This window comes from Dipodomys spectabilis, unplaced genomic scaffold (assembly GCF_019054845.1).
Source record: "Dipodomys spectabilis isolate Male_0828 unplaced genomic scaffold, ASM1905484v1 ptg000492l, whole genome shotgun sequence".
In the NCBI taxonomy this organism is placed as follows: Eukaryota; Metazoa; Chordata; class Mammalia; order Rodentia; family Heteromyidae; genus Dipodomys; species Dipodomys spectabilis.
Window position 1 is genome coordinate 1080111 of NW_024871169.1, and position 16880 is coordinate 1096990.

General features: G+C 47.9%; 1 protein-coding gene across 1 annotated transcript; it reads right to left on the reverse strand.

Annotated features, from left to right (window-relative positions):
- Nucleotides 1-2276: 2276 nt before the first annotated feature.
- Nucleotides 2277-15498, reverse strand: Kcnd1 (potassium voltage-gated channel subfamily D member 1). Its single transcript, XM_042669261.1, has 6 exons — nt 14288-15498; nt 9821-9983; nt 9646-9729; nt 9461-9559; nt 8940-9190; nt 2277-3190 (listed from the first exon to the last, which is right to left on the reverse strand). Exons 1-6 carry the CDS (start codon nt 15406-15408, stop codon nt 2962-2964), a joined length of 1947 nt encoding a protein of 648 aa, XP_042525195.1. The 5' UTR covers nt 15409-15498; the 3' UTR covers nt 2277-2961.
- Between the last annotated feature and the right edge of the window lie 1382 nt (nt 15499-16880).

Consider the following 16880-nt stretch of genomic DNA (forward strand, 5'->3'; position numbering starts at 1 on the left):
AGTTTGAAGCCAGCCTAGGCAGGAAAGTCTCTGAGCTCTTATCTTCAATTAACCACAAAAAGCCAGAAGTAAAGCTGTGGCTCAATTGGTAGAGACTAGCCTTGAGTGGAAAAGCTAAGGGATAGAGCCCAGGCCCTGAACTCAAGCCCCAGTTCTCTCCCCCCTCTCTCTGTCTGTCTCTGTCTCTGTCTCTCTCTCTCTCACACACACACACACACAGAACTAGGTGCCAGTAGCTAATGCCTGTAGTAATCATAGCTACTCAGGAGGTAAGATCTGAGGAACTTGGTCTGAAGCCACCCTGGCCAGACAAACACCAAAGATTCTTATCTCCAATTAACTAGCAAAAGCCAGAAATGGAGCTGTGGGGGGCTGAGAAGGTGGCTCAGTGGTAGAGCACTTGCCTTGCATGCATGAGGCCCTGGGTTTGATTCCTCAGCACCACATAAGCAGAAAAAAAAAGCCGGAAGTGGTGCTATGGCTCAAGTGGTAGCGTGCTAGCCTTGAGCTGAAGAGCTGAGGGACAGCGCCCAGGCCCAGAGTTCAGGCCCCATGACCAGACCCCCCGCCCCCCAAAAAAAGAAAGAAAGAAATGGAGCTGTGGTAGAGAGCACCAGTCTTGATGGATTAAGCTAAGGGACAGTGCCCAGGCCCTGAGTTCAAGCCTCAGTACTAGCACAAAAATAAATATAAATAATTAAATAATTGATGATTAAATTATTGTCTGTATTTCACTTATAAGCAACTTGAAACAAGAAGAGAAAAGATAAGTGATTCTTTCACTCAGGGATTAGAACAGGTGAACTTAAATCTAAGGTCTGTTGCAAGGAGATCATTCACACACTGCACTAGTGGAACCGGTAGTCCAGAAGAGGGAATGTAGTAGACATCCAAACTGAAAGGAAATAGCCCAAACTGAGAGATGCTTTTATTGGGGTTAAATTCATAGTTGTTGGTTATCAAGATTCCTGGGCTTATGCCTATAATCCTATATACCCAGGAGGCTTGAGATCTGAGGTTCAAAGCCAGCCTGGGGACTCTAATCACCAAAAAGCCAAATTGTAGAGCACTAGCCTTGAGCAAAAATGCTCAAGGACAGTACCTAGGCCCTAAGTTCAAGCCCCAAGACTGGCACAAAAAAGAAAAAAGAAGGCAGAAGTAGAGCTGTGATTCAAGTGGTAGAGCCATAATCTTGAGCAAAAAAACTCAGGGACAGCACTCAGGCCCTGAGTTCAAGCCCCAACTCAGGCACATATACACCAAAAAAAGAAGCCTAAGTTGCTTCAAATTATGTGTGGCTCTGGATCTCAGCTTCTCCATAATGCAAATGAGGGAATAAAGCAGATGATGGCCCTTGGCCTGTCTTACTTGCTATAGAAGTAAATTCTTCACCCTCTTTCATGTCTCCAAGATCCTCATCTTCCAGAATACTTCACCATCCATCCACTTTCCACATTTTTTCCCCCACCACCCTTTCCACTTGTTGAAATGAACTGAGATCAGTGATTTTAATAATCCCCTAATCTGGGCTGGGAAGGTGGCTCAGTGGTAGAGTGCTTGCCTTGCATACATAAGGCCCTGGGTTCGATTCTTCAGCAACCACATAAAGAGAAAAAGCCAGAAGTGGCACTGTGGCTCAAGTGGTAGAGTGCTAGCCTTGAGTTGAAGAGCTGAGGGACAGCACCCAGGCCCAGAGTTCAGGCCCCACGGCCAACTAATATATATATATTCCCCTAATCCAACCCAACTCCCCACACCCAGATTCAGAAATTGCTTAGTCCTCATCTCTCCTCTCAGGTTTTATTGACTGATGGAAACTACATCTTTGTCAGCTGCCAGCTCCATAGGGACAGTGCTGGGGACAGGGAACCTGAGATGATGCCAGCTTTCAGCCTGAGAGCCAAGTTCCAGAAGGTGACCCAAGAGGGCAAAGAGGAGGAATATGTGGAAAGGAGCTAGAGCTGTGGGGAGGGAGGTGATGAAGTTCCTCCTGTAACTACCGGAGTTTAGGAGAGCTTCAGCCCTTATACAGTTCTGGAGTCCTGCCCAAGAACATGGAATCGGCACAAGATCTCCAAACACAGCCCAGTTCTTGCTGACTGCCAGACTCTTATCTCAGCCAGTCCAGACTCCAGCCCAACCATGAAGGAAGCAACCAGAGAAGAGAGGAGGAGGAGGAAGAGGAGGAGGAGAGGGAGGAGGAGGAGGAGGAGGAGTTGTTGTTACAGGTGGCCCCTCTGATCATGGCAGATGTAAATGCTGCAGCAAACTGGTCAGAGGCTTTGCATATTATCAAGGCAGCAGCTGCTGTTGCTAGAATTTGCTGGAAGCCCAGCAGAGGGAGAACAGGATGGCAGAGACCCATTTCCAGCAGCCAGGGAAGAGGGCGGTGATGATGTTTGTGCTATCTGTATGTTGGGAGAGGCAGCCTGGCCCCTCAGCTAAGGCCTGGGCGGGGGGCTGGGGGAGGTGGCAGGACAATGCTGAGGACACAGCCCTTGAAGCCCATGGTTGCATTCCAAGCTTCAGAATCTGGGAACTGCTGGGCCTGATGGAGGGTGAGAATCTCTCCTAGAGGTTAGATCAGGAGGTTAGATCCCTTCTCTAAACTCTCCTTGCCAGGCCAGAACTCTGATATCTGTCTGAAGGCCAGATGGGAGTTGCATGCAAGAGGCCAGCTGGGAGAAAGGGGCCAGTCCTACTGTGTTAGGGGCCGAGAAGACCAAGGCCCTGTGGAAGTCTAGTGCTTCGGCACCCGCCTGGAAAATGGGGGTGGAGGAATTTGCCCATTCCCAGCTCTTTCCCCACCCAGTGGCCTATTCCATGAAACTCCATTGCATAGTTCTTGGCAGGGAGCAGAAGGGATCCCCAGACCTTCCCCTGTCTGCCTCCCCAAAATATGGCTTTGGAAAGGAGTCCCCAGGTATTGAAGAGAGCCCTCTGAATGGACAGGCCCACCCCTCACAGAGAAGAGATCTTGACAGTCTCAGGGAGAAGGCAAGGGGTACCCAGGCTGGAGTTCCTGAGGGTGCTGCTGGCTCTGTTACCACTGCCACCAGGAGAGGAAGGTTGGCTCTCATCTGGTGTGTTGGCAGGAGGGGTGGGGATACTGATGATGGCGGCCACGAAGTCCCGGCTGTCGCAGTTCAGGTCAAGACTGTCATGGGGCTTGGCATTCAGGCTTGAGCGGCTGTGGACAGGGGTAGGAAAGGTTGAAGGCTCTTCAAAAGTTATCTTAATACTTGCCACAGCCATTTTGGAATTTATTGAGCACCTACTGATCCCCAGAAACTACATTAAATGTTCCCCTTTCATCCTTAGTGATGGTTGTAAGAGAGTAAGGGCTCTAGAGTCAGCTAGTCCTGGGTTCAAATCCTGATTACACTTTTTGACCACACTAAACTTGTCTTAGCATGTGAATAATAATATACCTCATGGGATTGTGGTAGAATGCTAATGAGATACTAACATGATATAAATTGCTCAGAGCAATGCCTCAAACCTAACAGATGTACATATATATGCACTTACATGTAAGTACACATGTATACACTTTTTGTTTGGTATTGAAGGTTAAATCCAGGGCCTTGTGTGTGATAAGTACATACTCTACCATGGAGCTACATATACCTCAAGCCTACATAAGTATTACTACCTATTGTTTCTCCTAACAATGCCAAAATCCTTGTAAAGTCCTATATTTGGAGATGGATATGGTGGTGCGTGCATGTAATTCCAGCATTTGTAGGCTGAAGCAGAAAGGTGGTGAGTTCCAGGTTAGCATGGACTATATGATAAAACTCTGTCTTGGCTGAACACTAGTGACTTATACCTGTAATCCTAGCTACCAGAAGGTTGAGATCTGAGGATAGCAGTTTGAAGCCAGCCTAGGCAGGAAAGTCCAGAGAGTTTGTTTTTTTTTGGTCGGTTGTGGGCCTTGAACTCTGGGCTTGGGCGCTGTCCTTGCGCTCTTCAGCTCAAGGTGAGTGCTCTACAGCTTGAGCCACAGCGCCACTTCCAGTTTTCTAGTGGTTTATTAGAGATAAGAGTCTCATGGACTTTCCTGCCTAGGCTGACTTTGAACCCCAATCCTCAGATCTCAGCCTCCTCAGTAGCTAGGATTACAGGTGTGAGCCACTGGCACCCAGCCAAGTCCAGAGTCTCTTATCTCCAATTAATCACTAGAAAACGAAACAGACCTGTGGCTCAAAGTGATAGCATACTAGCCTTGAGCAGAAAAACTCAGAACAGCAACCAGGCCCTGAGTTCAAGCCCCACAACTGTCAAAAAAACCCCTCTGTTTCAAAAACAAAAACAAGCTGGGCATGCCTGTGGCTCATGTCTGTAATCCTAGCTACTTAGGAGACTGAGATCTGAGGATCTTGGTTTGAAGTCAGCTCATGCAGGAAAGTTTGTGAGATTCTCATCTCCAATTAACCAAGCCAAAAAGCCAGAAGTGGAGCTATAGCTCAAGTGGAAGAGCATAAGCCTTGAGCAGAAAAGGTCAAGGTCAGTGTTCAGGCCCTGAGTTCAAGCCCCAGGACCAGTGTGCTTGTGCGCGCACGTGCACACACACACACACAGACACACACAGAATCTGCACTAGACTCTATTCATTCTCATTTCTATCAGAGATGCCAGCCTAGTGTCCCTCCTTCAGGCCAGGACTCTGACAAAAACTTAACAAATGCTTTCTCTGACCACACTCTAAAACTGTATCATGCTTAGGTGTGGATCACTCTGATAAAGAACTTGCCTCCTATGTGTAAGGCCCTGAGTTCCATCCCCATGACTGGAAAAAAATCATCAATTAATTAAAAAGTAAAGAAAAAGCACCATATCACCCTTTTCTCTGTATTCTCTAGCCACGATTGCTGGTTTCTTTTTCTACTTGGTGTTTACCTACTATATACTCTGTGATTTTCTTTTTCTTTCTTTTTTTTTTTTTTTTTTTTTTGGGTCCGGTCGTGGGGCCTGAACTCTGGGCCTGGGCGCTGTCCCTCAGCTCTTCAGCTCAAGGCTAGCGCTCTACCACTTGAGCCACAGCGCCACTTCCGGCTTTTTTCTTTTTGCTTATGTGGTGCTGAGGAATCGAACCCAGGGCCTCAAGCATGCAAGGCAAGCGCTCTACCACTGAGCCACCTTCCCAGCCCCTACTCTGTGATTTTCTTTAATTATTTTGATTTTTTTTTTTTTTTTGGTCAGTTGTGGTGCTTGAACTCTGGGCCTGGGCGCTGTCCCTGAGCTCTTCAGCTCAAGGTGAGCACTCTACCACTTGAGCCACAGTGCCACTTAATTATCTTGAAAATATAGGATAGTTTTCTTTTTTCTTTCCTTTCCCTTTCTTTCTTTCTTTCTTTCTTTCTTTCTTTCTTTCTTTCTTTCTTTCTTTCTTTCTTTCTTTCTTTCTTTCTTCCTTCCTTCCTTTCTTTCTTTCCTTCCTTCTTTCCTTCCTTCCTTCCTTCCTTCCTTCCTTCCTTCTCTTCCTCCCCTTCCCTCTCTCAGTGCTGGGGGTGGAACAAAAGGCAAGTATTCTACCACTGAGCTATAATCCCAGACAGGGACAGGTTTTGTGTTTTGTTTTTTTGCTAGTTTCTTTTTGGTTGGCTGTGGGCTTGAACTTGGGGTCTGGACACTATCCCTGAACTCTCTCTCTCTCTCTCTTTTTGTTTTTTTGCTGGTCCTGGGGCTTAAACTTGTGGACTGGGCACTATTACTGAGCCTCTCTGTGCTCAAGGCTAGCATTCTACTACTTAAACCACAGTGCCACTTCCAGCTTTTTCTATTTATGTGGTACTGAGGAATTGAATCTAGGGCTTCATGCATGCTAGGCAAGTACTCTACTACTAAGCCACATTTTCAGCCCCCATCCCTGAACTCTTTTTTTTTGTCAGTCGTGGGGCTTGAACTCTGGGCCTGGGCACTGTCCCTCATCTCTTCAGTTCAAGGCGAGCGCTCTATTGCTTGAGCCAAAGCACCACTTCCGGTTTTCTAGTGGTTTATTGGAGATAAGAGTCTCACAGATTTTCCTGCCCGGGCTGGCTTTGAACCATGAGCCACCAGCGCTTGGCTTCCCTGAACTCTTTTGCTCAAGTCTAGTTCTCTACCACTATAAGCCACAGCACCACTTCTGGTTTTCTAGTGGTTAATTGGAAATAAAGAGTTTCATGGACTTTCTTGCCCAGGCTGGCTTCAAACATTGATCCTCATATCTCATCATGCTAAGTAGCTTGGATTATAGGTGTGAGCCATAAACACCTGGCTTCAGGACAGAATTTTTTTTGTCAGTCATGGGGCTTGAACTCTGGGCCTGGGCACTTTCCCTCAGCTCTTCAGCTCAAGGTGAGCACTCTACCACTTGAGCCACAGCACCACTTCCGGATTTTTCTGCTTATGTGGTGCTGAAGAATCGAACCCAGGGCCTCATGTATGCAAGGAAAGCACTCTACCACTGAGCCACCTTCCTAGCCCCAAGGACAAAATTTTTCGTCTGTTCTGTTCCCTGCTATATCCCAAGTGCCTAAAATTCTGTGGCATACAGTAGGTGCTCAATATTTTTGTGTATGCCAGTACTGAGGCTTGAATTAATTGTCTCATACTCTCATATTACTTGTTTACTTGAAGCTGGCACTCTACCACTTGAGCAAAACAGGCACGTCTGGATTTTTGCTGATAAACTAAGAGAGTCTCTCTATACCTGGTTTCAATAAATTATTCTTTTTTTGTGCCAGTACTGGGGCTTAAAATCAAGGCCTAGATGCTGTTCTTTACTTTTCTTTGTCAGTTGTGGGGCTTGAACTCTGGGCCTGGATGCTGTCCCTGAGCTCTTCAGCTCAAGTCAAGCACTCTACCACTTGAACCACAGTGCTACTTCTAGTTTTCTTTTTTGCTTTCTTTTTTTTTTTGGTTGGTCACAAGGCTTGAACTCTGGGCCTGGGCTCTGTCCCTCAGCAATTCAGCACCCTACCACTTGAGCCACTGTGCCACTTCCAGTTTTCTGAGTGGTTTAATGGAGATAAGAGTCTTATGGAGCCGGGAGCGTGTGGCTCACGCCTGTAATCCTAGCTACTCAGGAGGCTGAGATATGAGGATCATGGGCAGGAAAGTCCCTGAGACTCTTATCTCCAATAAACCACTAGAAAACTAGAAGTGGTGCTGTTGCTCTAGCGGTAGAGTGCTTGCCTTGAGCTGAAGAGCTGAGGGATAGCACCCAAGCCCAGAGTTCAAGCCCCACGATCGACAAAAAAAAAAAGAGTCTCATGGAGATTCCTACCCCAGCTGGCTTTGAACCAAGATCCTCAGATCTCAGCCTCCTGAGTAGCTAGGATTACAGGCGTGAGCCACCAACACTGGGCTAAATTTTAATTTCCATCTTTTTTTTTCTTGTCATTCGTGGGGCTTGAACTCTGGGCCTGGGTGCTGTCCCTAAGCTCTTCAGCTCAAGGCGAGCACTCTACCACTTGAGCCACAGCGCCACTTCCCACTTCTTGTTTTTCTGGTGGCTGGCTAGTTGGAGATAAGAGTCTCACTGACTTTTCTGCCTGGGCTGCCTTTGAACTGTGATCCTCAGATCTCAGCCTCCTGAGTTGCTAGGATTACAGGCGTGAACCACTGGTGCCTGGCTGTTCTTTATTTTTTGGGCTCAAGGCTAGATCTCTACCACTTGAGGCACAGCTCCACTTCTGGTTTTTTGAGTGGTTTATTGGAGATAGGAATTTCATCGACTTTCCTACCAGGCTGGCTTCAAACCATAATCATCAGATCTCAGCTTCCTGAGTAGCTAGGATTAAGGCATGAGCCACCAGTGCCTGGCTCAAAATATTATTTTTTTTAGTTAAAAAAATTTATTATGACGCTTGGAAAGTGCCTTACTGTTAGAGTGTTGCCTAGCATTCATGAAGCCCTGGTTTCGATTCCTCAGTACCACATAAACAGAAAAAGGTAGAAGTGGAGCTGTGGCTCAAGGAGTGCTAGCCCTGGGTAAAGAAGCTTAAGGACAGTGCCCAGGCCCTCAGGTCAAGCCTCAGGACTGGACAAAAAAAATTTAATTGTTACTATACAGGTGATGTAGCTGGGCAATGGTGGCTCATGCCTATAATCCTGTCTACTCAGGAGGCTGAGATCTGAGGATCTGGTTCAAAGCCAGCTGGGGCAGGACACTCCATGAGACTCTTATCTCCAGTAAACCACTCAGAAAACTGCAAGTGGCACAGTGGCTCAAGTGGTAGAGTGCTAGCCCTGAGCTGAAGAGTACAGAGACAGTGCCTAAGCCCAGAGTTCAAGCCCCACAACCGACACACACACACAAAAGTGATATATGCAGGGGTTACAGTTACATACTTCAGGTAAAGAGTATATTTCTTTCTGGATACTCCTTTCCTCGCTCTTTCCCAGTTAAAAATATTTTATTGTGTGTGTGCCAGTCCTGGGACTTGAACTCAGGGCCTGGGTGCTAGCTCTTTTGCTCAAGGTTAGTGCTTGAGTCATAGCTACACGTCCAGATTTTTACTGATTGTTTAGAGATAAGGGTCTCATGGACTTGTCTGCCAGGCTGGTCTCAAACCAGGATCCTCTGATCTCAGCCTCCTAAGTATCTAAGATTACAGGTGTGAGCCACCAGTACCAGATTCAACAAAATTATTTTTTGAGATAGGGTTTCACTATGTTTCCCAGTCTGAGCTTAAAGTTATGAGCTCAAATGTTCCTTCTGATTCAGCCAGCCTCCTAAGGAGCTGGAACTATAATCATGTGTCACCATTAATGTCCAAATTGAAAGAGGAATTTCACATAAGATAAATTCAAGATCTATGTATGAAGTTTGAATTTGAACTTGAGTTGCTAGACTTAAAGTCATGACATCTCATACCCACTGGTCCAAGTGCTATGTCTTTTCATCACCCCCATTGCCATCTGTGGCCAGCAAGTAGGACAGTGCTTACCTTTGAGGGGCAGGACTCCTTCGCAGTCCTGCCAGTGTGTCCAGTTCCTGCATGCTACCAGGGCTGACTGAAGCAGTGGAATTGGCAAGGCGGATGGCACGGCGCTTGGCTCTGCGGGGGCAGCAAGATGATAACAGGTTGCCAGGCCCCATTGGCTGGGAGGATACGGAGGTGCTACGGCTAGTGCGGCCACCCAAAGAGACAGCTCCCAGGGCCTCACTGAAGGTTAACTCATCTGTGAACTCATGGCACTGTAGGAAGAAGGGAGGCAGGGTTATTGGGTACATCATGGGAGCTAGTCTCATCCCCTGTGCCTTTGATTAAGTTGTTCCTTTCTTTCTTCCTGGAAGTCACCCTCTTTTCCCATTCCTTACTCATTCTTCAATCTCTTTCAAGAAGCCTCATGTTCGCCTGGCACTGGTGGCTCATACCTGCCATGCTATCTACTAAAGAGGCTGGTGTGATCTCCACTGTTAGTAGCAAGCCTCCCTACTGCCATGTCACCTCTCCCTCAGTCTCACCGTTGTCTTCTCTAGACAGTGCAGCAAATGGTGATGCTGTTGTTCAAAAGCAGACCGGTTCCTGACACACAGAGCCTGTCCCTCCCCGCTGCCACTGTCCTGGTAATGCAAAGAACAGAAAGAGGTGAGCACTTTCCTCCCCTCATCCCTGCTTACCCCACCTCCCAATCTGGGTCCCTCCCTACCTCAAGGCCTCCATTTTGCTTGTACTGCAGGAAGGCATTGGTGGTCCCACTCTTTGCCAACCGGATCCTTGCCAGGCGTACTTTCTATAGAGTTGGAGACAAAGTGGATGAATCCAAAAATAGATGGGCTCAAGGTGTGGGGAATTAGGGGTACTCAGAAGAAAGATAGGGTTACCTGCTGGGCTCGGCGCTTATCAGCACGCTGGTTCTGGTGGTAGATGCGGCTAAAATTGGATACAATGACTGGTACAGGCAGGGCAATGACCAAAACACCACTGAGTGAACAAATAGACCCAAAAATCTTGCCGGCAATGGTACTAGGCACCATATCTCCATAGCTGGGAAAGGAAGGAGGTAGGTCAAGATCAGGAAAAGTGCTCACCCACCTCTTAGACCCCCCCCCCCCAACCGCCCGCATTGCAGTCTATCCAGCCCTGACTCACTCTGCATCCCTGGCCAGACCCTTAGTCTCTCTGAGCCTCAGTTTCTTGGCTGCCTCTTTGCCTCTACCACCTGCTGACTTCATCTGAGCTATGTGCTAGGTATCTGAGTCAGATAGAAATGTATTAATACAAAGGAGAGAGGAAAAACAAAGGAGGAGGCAACAATGCTTGATAAGAAATGTACTCATTACCTTGCTCATGTAATTGCAACCCCTCTGTACGGTATTTTGTTTGTTTTGGTTTTTTTGTTTTTATTTTTGTCGGTTGTGGGGCTTGAACTCTGGGACTGGGCACTGTCCCTCAGATCTTCAGCGCAAGGCTAATGCTCTACCACTTGAGCCATGTATGGTATTTCACAATAAAAAACTTATTAAAAACTTATATGCCAAATTAATACAAGATTCTGATTAAAACTGAAAAATAAAAAGAAACAAAGGAGAGAGGAGAATAAGGAAGCCAAAGGCAAGTAAATATAGGCTCCTGGGAAGAGAGTCCCACCACTACAAGCCAGCCAAGGGGCTCTGCAACCTGAAAAGAATGTTCTATTTGGTTTGCATATCTCTCTACATTCTCAGAGCAAGGAACTAACAAAGCTCAGGAATACACAGCATACTGGAATTCCAATCACAAGACCAATTGGAGCTGCACAGAAATGCTACCTCTGTGATCTTCAGCTTTTAGGCCTTTCCTCTTTGCCCTAGAATGGCTGGCTCTTCCTTATTTCTGTGTCTTGCTTTATTCACATCAAGTCTCTGTTCCCAAGGTGTCCCAACTTCTGGCTCTAGAATGTGTCACCTCATATAGTCTCTCAATTATGAACCATGGAAAGTCATCCACCTACCCTCACAGAGCTGTTATGAGGATTAATAGGGCAAAAGGCATCAAAAATACCCAGTATCAGGCTGGTATATAGCTCAGTGGCAAAGCAATCACCTAGCAAGTACAATGTCCTGGGTTCAATCTCCAGTACAAAAAAAAATGAAAAGAAAAAAATAGAGTTGAAAAACAAACAAAGCACCAAAAATACCCAGTATCTCATGGTTGAAGGTATGCTCAGTTGGTACAGTGCTAGCCAATGAGCGAAAAGTGTCAGGTACCCAGTTCAAATCCTAGTCTTAGATCCAAAAAAAAAAAAAAATACTCAGTGCCAACTTGCTGTCAAGGCTTAAAACTAGTTTGATGAACTAATCCTGAACCTCCACCTAGAATTAATTTCTACTCCTTACAAACCACAAATCAACATTTCTTCTTTCCCTCCCCCCCCCCCCCCCCCGCCTTTTTTGTGCTGGTACTAGAGCTTGATCTTAGGACCTGGGTGCTGCTCTTAGCTTTTCCTTTTTCCTCAAGATGAGTACCACTTGAACCACAGCCCCACTTCTGGCTTTTTGGTGGTTAATTAGAGATAAAAATTCTCACGGACTTTCCTGCCTAGACTGGTTTTGAACTGAAATCTTCAGATCTCACCCTCCTGAATAACTAGGATTACAGGTGTGAGACACCAGCACCTGGCCTCCTTTATTTTGCTGGTACTATGGTTTTGAACTTGGTCTGGGAGCTCTTTTAGGTTCAAAGGTGGTACTCTTCCACTTGAGCAGCACCTCTACTTCCAGAGTTCTCCTTTTTTTCTGATTAATTTGAGGTAAGAGTCTCATGGATTTTTCTGTCTGAGCTGGCCTTGAACTATGTTCCTCAGATCTCAGCCTCCTGAGTAGAATTGTAGGAATAAATCACCAGAGCCCAGATAAGCCAACTTTCTATACCTCTATTAAGGCTCTGAGCAAGCAGTCACTCATTCTAGAGATATTTAGCACCAACACTATACTTATTCCTAGCAATGGAAATTTACAGAAGGATTACAGCATCTGTCCTATACAATATCTTTAAGAGCATCTGGAGGAAGCCAAGCCTGATAGTATATGCCTAGAATCCCAGATTTGGGAGGCAGAGGCAGGAGAATTACAACTTCCAGGACAGCTTGCTCTATATAGTGAGACCTTGTCTCCCTTTGTCTTGAAGAAGAAGCAACAGCAAAACAAAACTACCAAACAAAAGAAAGTCATGGTGCAAGAGGTGTGACTCAAGTGGTAGAGTGCTTACCTAGCGATGAAGCCCTGGGTTTAACTGGAAGGAAGAAAGGAAGGAAAGAAGAAAGATAGGAAGGAAGGAAAGAAGGAAGGAAGGAAGAAAAAGGAAGGAAAGAGAAGGGAGAGAAAGAACGAAGAAAAGAAAGAATGAGAGAAAGAGAGAAAGCTATTCATGAAGGCTGGGGATGTAGTTCAGTAATAGAGCCTGTGACTAGATATATGAGACACTATGTCCCATCCCCAGCACACCTACCTCCCCCAAAAAGAACTTCATGACTTTGAGGATTCCATTTGGTACTTGTATCCCAACTCTGATTTCTCGCAGGGATTGGAATAAAAATGCTGAAAATACCTTTTGGGAAATGCTAAGGAATCACAGAGCCCCAGAGGTAGCCCAACACAGCAGAAAACTCTGGAAGTTTAGAAAATGCAGATCAAAAAGGAAGGGAGGGAGCTCAGCACTGGTGGCTCACACCTTTATTTCAAGCTACTTAGAAGGCTGAGATTTGAGGATTGTGGTTCAAAGCCAGCCCAGGCAGGAGATCTGTGAGGTTCTTACCTCCATTTAACCATAGGAAAACTGGAAGTGGAGCTGTGGCTCAAAGTGGTAGTGTGCTAGCCTTGAGCAAAGAGCTCAGGGAGAGTGACCAGGCCCTGAGTTCAATCCCCACAACTGAGAAAAAAGGAAGGGGAAAAGGGTGCCAAGAAGCCAATAACTATATTTACTGCCCCAGAAACATTCAGAGAACTCACAACTGAATCCTCTTTAGGATTCATTTTCCATTTTACAGAGGGGAAAACGGAGACCCTGAGAAAATGTCAACAGAAAGAATAGTTAAGTCAAACTTAAACTCAGATCTCCTGACCTCGAAAATCAAGGTATGATCAGAGCTGGGAAAGACTAGAAGATTAAGTACAACTCCATAAGTCTTTACAGATGAACAAACTTTTTTTTTTGGGGGGGGTCCAGTAGTGGGGCCTGAACTCTGGGCCTGGGCGCTGTCCCTCAGCTCTTCAGCTCAAGGCTAGCACTTGCTCTACCACTTGAGCCACAGCGCCACTTCTGGCTTTTTTCTTTTTTCTTATGTGGTGCTGAGGAATCGAACCCAGGGCCTCATGCGTGCAAGGTAAGCGCTCTACCACTGAGCCACCTTCCCAGCCTGAGATGAACAAACTTAAGAGAACAAAGTAAAAGGAGCAGCCAGGCACTGGTTGCTTACACCTGTAATCTTAACAACTCAGGAGGCTATGATTTGAGCATAGCCATTCCAAGCCAGCCTGGGCAGGAAAGTCCATAAGATTGTCTCCAGTTAAGCACCAACATGCCAGAAGTGGAGATGTGGATGAAGTAGTAGAGTATCAATCTTTTATTTTATTTTTTTATTTTTGTCGATTATTAGGCTTGAACTCAGGGCCTGAGTGCTGTCCTTGAGCTTTTTCTTTTTCACACAAGGCTAGCACTCTACCACTTTGAACCACAGTGCCACTTCCAGTTTTCTAATGGCTAATTGGAGATAAGTCTCTCATGGGGACTTTCCTGCCTGGACTGACTTTGAACCTTGGTCCTCAGAGCTTAGCCTCCAGAGAAGCTAGGATTATACCAGTGAGCCACCAGTGGTGTCCTGCTAGAGTACCAATTTTAAGTGAAAAAGCTAAGCACCCAGGCCCTGAGTTCAAGCACTAGTACTGGAACATGCACATAGGCACTAAGAGAGAGGGGGAGAGGAAGAAAGAAGGAGGAGGAAGAGAAGGAAGAGGAAGAGGAGGAAAAGGAGGAGGAGGAGGAGGAGAAACTGGGTGTGGTGGTATATGTTTATAATTTCTAATTCCAGCACTAGGGAGACTGAGACAGGAGGATCAAGAGTTCAAGGGCCAGCCTGGGCTACATAGCAAGATATAAGAGAGAGAGAGAGAGAGACAGACAGACAGACAGACAGACAGATGGACAGAGACAGAGACACAGAGAAAGAAAGAGACAGACAGAGAGAGGTGCTAGCTTAACATGTGTAAGACCACAGAGAGACACAGAGGTCATTTATGTAACCTTGCAATTATGCAGAAAGGGTGAGTATAATAGAGCAATGGAGCGCCTCCAAGCACAGGGCCAGCACTTACCCAAGTGTGGTCATGGTGACAATAGTATACCAGAAGGCTGCAGGGATGCTTGTAAAGTTGGTCTTACTGGTGCCCTTCTCAGCATAGAACATGACAGTGGCGAAGATGATGATGGCCATGGTGAGGGAAAAGAGGAGAAAGCCCAGCTCAGAGGCACAGCTCTTGAGTGTGTAGCCCAGAATCCGCAAGCCCTGTGAGTGCCTGGAGAACTTGAAGATGCGGAAGACCCGAAACACACGCAGAGTGACAAAGGCACCCGAGACATCATCGTTCTTGGGCACAAAAAGCCCTATATAGTAGGGCAGGATGGCCACCACGTCGATGAGGCTCATGACACTTCGCAGAAAGCGGCAACGGCTGGGGGCGGCAAAAAGCCGCAGGAGGTATTCCCCGGTGAAGATGAGCACACAGGCAGTGTCCATACAGAAAAAAGCCATCGGGAAACGGTCACCACAGGGCTGCTCCCTTGGGGGCCTCCGGGCAGGACCACGGCATGGGATGGTCTCCACCACATTGGCGATGACCGACACAGCGATGAAAAATCCAGTTACGTAGTAGAAAACGAGGGCCGCGGTGCTTGTGTGTGGGTTCTCGAAGGCCCGCCAGAGCCGCTGTCGTAGGGAGCTGCCCGCAGGCAGGGCTGGGCCCTCCCCAGCCTGTTCAGCCTCCTCATCCTCTGCCAGGCGCTCAGCGTTTTCCTTCTTGCGGTCCCGGTACTCTTCAAGGCAACAGTCACCCACAAGCTCGGGGACCAGGCCATAGAAAGCCAGCTCCTCATCGAAGGCCTGGATGCACTCCTGCCTGGGACAATGAAGCCTGCCTGTTCTGTAGAAGTTCAGCACGTGCCGGAACATGTCCGGGTCACGATCGAAGAAGTACTCGCCTGAATCAGCATCGTAGAAGAACTCTTTCTCTGAGCTGCCCAGTAGGGTGTCTGGGTAGCGATCCAGCGTGTTTTTCCAGGTCTCGAAGCGTCGTCCACTTACATTCACCACCAGAACCTCATCTCCTCGTGATGCCTTCACCCCTGGTGCGGGAGGCAGGGGTTGCTGGGCCAGGGGCAGCCAGCCCACAGCTGCAGCCCGTGCAAAGGGCAACCACGTGGCTACTCCTGCTGCCATCCTGAGGGGCTCCCCAGGCTCCTAGAGACTTGGGGGTGGGGTGGCTGTTTAGGAGAATGTCGCTGTCTCCAGGATGATGGAGGCTTGAAGAGGCCCTGGGCTACTTGGACAACAAACTACAGGTGTCTAGCGAAGCCAAGATGAACCAGGAGGAGGAACTACGAGAGAGACACAGAGAGAGAGAGAGGAGCTTGGGGGTCATTTAGAGGTACTAGGTAGGGTCTGAGTGGTGTCCTGAGTGGTAAAGAAGGGTACCACGGTAGACCGAGTGTCCAAGAAGGACTGTCAGGTTTAGAGAGATGGAGATGACTCTAGAATGGTTAGCATGCTCCTAACAAATGTGGGAGGTGTCAAGAGGGACCAAGAAACAGATGGGGAACTGTCCACACTTGAGTTCTCAGGGAAGGAAAAAGGGCTTGGAATACTTTGACCACATTGGAGAGAGGATAGGGGCATCCAGAGGTGGACCCAGAGGGGCTTGAAAGAGGTTGAGTGTCTGGAGCGGAGGGTCTAGAGGGAGGATTGTCCAAACCTTCAAGACCTCTGGGGGAAAGACGAAAGGATTAGAAATCCCTTGTGGGTTTAGAATGGGGGTTGGAGCATCTCAAGGGTGGCTACAGAGCCAGGAGGTTGTAAAGAGGCTAAAAAGTGTCTTGGGAGTGCTTGGAGCAGCCAAGAATAGCCTGGGGGTGTTGGCTACATTCTACAGGAGTTATGGGGGAAGGCAGAAGCCAGGGCCCACTGGTAGGGCTATCGAGAAGAATGGGTTAGCTAAAGGGGTGGACCTGGAGCTGGGTTTTTAAGAGACTGATAGGTGTAGGGGGCAGTATATCTACAGGGGCTCAGGAAGCCCCAGGTCCACACTCCAAAGAGTTTTTAGGGAGGAAAAAAAGGGATCCAGGGAATCCCAAGGAGCTGGGATTCAAACTGCAGCAAAGTTGGGCACAGACCCTGAGCATCCAGGGGAATTGCAAAACACTAAGAGGCAGGGGTTCCCCCCCCCCCCTACCTCAAGATGTGCTGGAGAGGGGGTGGGATGTTGAAAGGGAGTTGGGCGTGTCTCCAGGGAGGGGCTGCTGGATTTGGCAGGAGGCTGGGGTAGGGGAGGCCAGGAGAGGGCTGGGTACCACAGTTGGGGGCAGGTCTGGGGAAACCACACCCGAGGGGCTGGTGATGTACTAGGCAGCAATAGCGGCTGCAGGAACAGAAGACAGCAGCCACAGCCAGGCCTAGGAGGGAAGGCGGCACCGGCAGGAGAAAGGGGCTGGGTCCCTGGAAGGACAAGGTCCAGTGGGGATCCCTTGAGGATATCCCAGGATGGGCTAGGAGGTGGGGGCTGGACTAGGGAAGGGCAAGGAGAGCACTGCTGGTAGTCCCTTCCCCCTCCCCATAGGGCGGTCCTCACCTGTGTCCCCGCTGCTGCTGCTGCTGCAGCAACAGCGATGGGGCTGGGGGTACCAAACACCGGAGCT